At 68.6% G+C, this 2,426-nt stretch overlaps 2 protein-coding genes across 2 annotated transcripts in view; one reads left to right on the top strand and one right to left on the bottom strand.

Annotated features, from left to right (window-relative positions):
* The window catches only part of EMIHUDRAFT_242563 (hypothetical protein), a gene marked incomplete at both ends in the record, with an annotated part of 2,081 nt that extends 967 nt beyond the window's left edge, over window positions 1-1,114 (top strand). Inside the window, 4 exons of the mRNA XM_005772177.1 lie at window positions 144-253; window positions 591-775; window positions 947-1,013; window positions 1,072-1,114. Coding sequence (XP_005772234.1) covers window positions 144-253; window positions 591-775; window positions 947-1,013; window positions 1,072-1,114 — 405 coding nt within the window. The remainder of the gene's footprint in view (window positions 1-143; window positions 254-590; window positions 776-946; window positions 1,014-1,071) is intronic.
* A 33-nt stretch (window positions 1,115-1,147) lies between these two features.
* The window catches only part of EMIHUDRAFT_242562 (hypothetical protein), a gene marked incomplete at both ends in the record, with an annotated part of 3,732 nt that continues 2,453 nt past the window's right edge, over window positions 1,148-2,426 (bottom strand). The window contains 5 exons of the mRNA XM_005772176.1: window positions 1,148-1,264; window positions 1,553-1,699; window positions 1,817-1,893; window positions 2,019-2,229; window positions 2,355-2,394. Coding sequence (XP_005772233.1) covers window positions 1,148-1,264; window positions 1,553-1,699; window positions 1,817-1,893; window positions 2,019-2,229; window positions 2,355-2,394 — 592 coding nt within the window. The remainder of the gene's footprint in view (window positions 1,265-1,552; window positions 1,700-1,816; window positions 1,894-2,018; window positions 2,230-2,354; window positions 2,395-2,426) is intronic.

Below are 2,426 nucleotides of genomic sequence, written 5' to 3'. Positions count from 1 at the left end.
AGATCACGTGTGTTGACATGTCCGCTCTACCCTTATCAGCTTCGGATCCTTCCACCAGTCTTAACGTCGCTGCCGTCGCCTCTTCCTCGGCATCTGCCCCCACCGCCGCCTCAGCGTCCCCTGGAGCCGGTGCCGGTGGCCAGGCTGCGCAGTGGAGAAAGATGGTCGAGCTCGACTCGGAGGACGAGGATGTGCTACGGCGACAGCTCTCATCGCATCAAGAGGACGACTCGGAAAGCGACAACCTTCCCTTGTCCTCACGACTGGCGGCGTCACCCGCAGCCGCCGCCGCCGCACTCGCAGCTCCCGCCTCGCCAGGCCTTGTCCCAGCCGCTGCCGCCACTGCCGCTCCATCGGCCCCCTCAAGGCCCGGGGTTCACCACGGCTCGCCACGGAGCAACTCGGCACCCATCTCCCGTGTCCCACCAAAGCGAAGGCTTTCCGAGTCCGCCGCCCCTTCTGACGCGTCTCGTCCGAGGCCTCCTCCTTCTGACTCTACCTCCACGCGATCCACTTCTCCCTGGGGTTGGGGCGGGGAGGACGCCAGCGGTGGTGGCCGTAGCCATAGCGTTCGCCCACCACCGTCGCAGGGGCGTGGCCCGCCGCCACGCCACGGCGATCACGGCCGCCATGCTGGCCGCTCAGCACCTCCGCCTCACCACGGCGACCGAGCGCCTTACCACGGCGGAGGTGGCGGTGGGTTTGGCGCTCCGCGCGAAGGTGTGCGCTACGATGTCGATCGCGGCCGGCCCCCGCGCCTCGACGACCGCGAACGGTATGGCGGTGGGCCAGGGAAGGGCTATGGCGGCGGCGCCGGCGGAGGCATGCCAGGCGGCAGGCAAGTTGACCGTGGTGACCGCGGTGGCCGCGGTGATCGCGGGGGTGGATTCGGCCGCGGCGAGTCCTGGGATCGAGGCGTCCGCTACGACGATCGAGGCGACCGCAGGCGCGGCTTTCATGACGCACGACCTCCACCTCGTCGTCGCTAAACGCTCCCCGCTCGAGCGAGCCGGGTGTGGAGTGGAGTTTTGCGTTTTTCAGTGGAGTCTCAGTCTGCAGTCTCCCCTGGAGTGTCACACAAATCACAATGCGGTCGCATTTTATGTTTGCTTAGCTGCCGCCTCTGCTCATACAGCGAAAATAAACCTTAGATGGCCCACCCATTCACTGAGCGGCCCTCAAAATCGCGCCGCATCACGCTGCCCGGCAGCGCCGCCAGCGCCTTGTCCGATAGCGCCGGGCTCTCGTCGCCATACTCGCGGGCCTCGCACCCGGGCGGAGGCTCGACCGCCGCCGCGCGCGTCGCCGCCGCCGCGCCCACAAAGGGCTCCTCCCGCCCGCCGCGCGGCTCGCGGCGAGCGCGGCGAGCCGCCGCGCGCCTCCTCGCCCGCCGCAGCCGCAGCCGGCCCGCCAGCTCGGCGAGCAGCGTTGCGACGGCGTCGTCCGCCCCGTGCGCCGCGAGAGCAGCACCCGGGCCCTGCGGCCGGCCGGCAGCCGCCGCGCGCGCGCGCTCCGCTGCGACGACACTCCCGTACGTGAAGCGGCGCCACACCTGGCTCAGTCGCAGCTGCATCGCCTGCACGGCCGGCGGCGAGAGCTCGAGCAGCCTCCGCCGCATGCCTCCGATCTGGTCGCGGGGCACGCGCACGGCGTAGGACCGCCAGTCAAGGACCGTCTCGAAGGGCGTGTGGATGCCGTCCTGATGAGCATTCATTGATCATGGCTGAGGAATGCCACCGCCTCGGTGTGGATGTCTCGGCGAGAAAGGGGGATGCACTCGCCAATCTCCGTGTAATTGATCTAGGCAAGCATGGACCTGCAGAAGGACGGGGATGCAGCCGTGCAGCACCGCGTCCTCGAACCGGCCCGACCAGCCCCAGCCAGGCATCACCCCTACGCGAGGGAAGGCTCCGAGAAGGCTAACGGAAGGCTCGAGGCACGACCCGTTTCCCCAGCCGGGCACGACGCCGCAGAAGGTCGACCGAGAAAGCATCTCCTGTGAACCAATCATGCGCAACAATTGATCATGGGGAATGATGCATACAGCGCGCGGCGGGAGCGTCTCTCCGAATAGCGCGGCGTCTTGACGTCCGTCACGATGACCCGCTCGCCATACGGCACGCCGCCGCCGCCGCTCGCGCCGCCGTCGGCAAACCTCTGCGCGCGAGCTGCCAAGTGGCCGTACTCCCGCCGCAGCTGTTGCCGCACTCCAAACGAGTAGTTTTCAAACTGCGAAGTGCCGCCCAAATTGCCGTTGAAGTAGAAGAGCAAATCGCGTCCCGACCCTCCGCCGTCGCCGCCGCCGCCGTCGCCGCCGCCGCCGCCGCTGCTGCGGCGCAAATAGGGCGACGCACCCATCGCCTCGGGCCTTCGCCACGACGGAAGCACGATGTCCTGCTCACAGCAGCGGCCGTGTTGAAATGCGG

This window comes from Emiliania huxleyi, assembly GCF_000372725.1.
Source record: "Emiliania huxleyi CCMP1516 unplaced genomic scaffold EMIHUscaffold_363, whole genome shotgun sequence".
Classification (NCBI taxonomy): Eukaryota; Haptophyta; order Isochrysidales; family Noelaerhabdaceae; genus Emiliania; species Emiliania huxleyi.
Note: the sequence above shows the minus strand (reverse complement) of the source record. Positions and strands in the feature narration are given on the sequence as shown.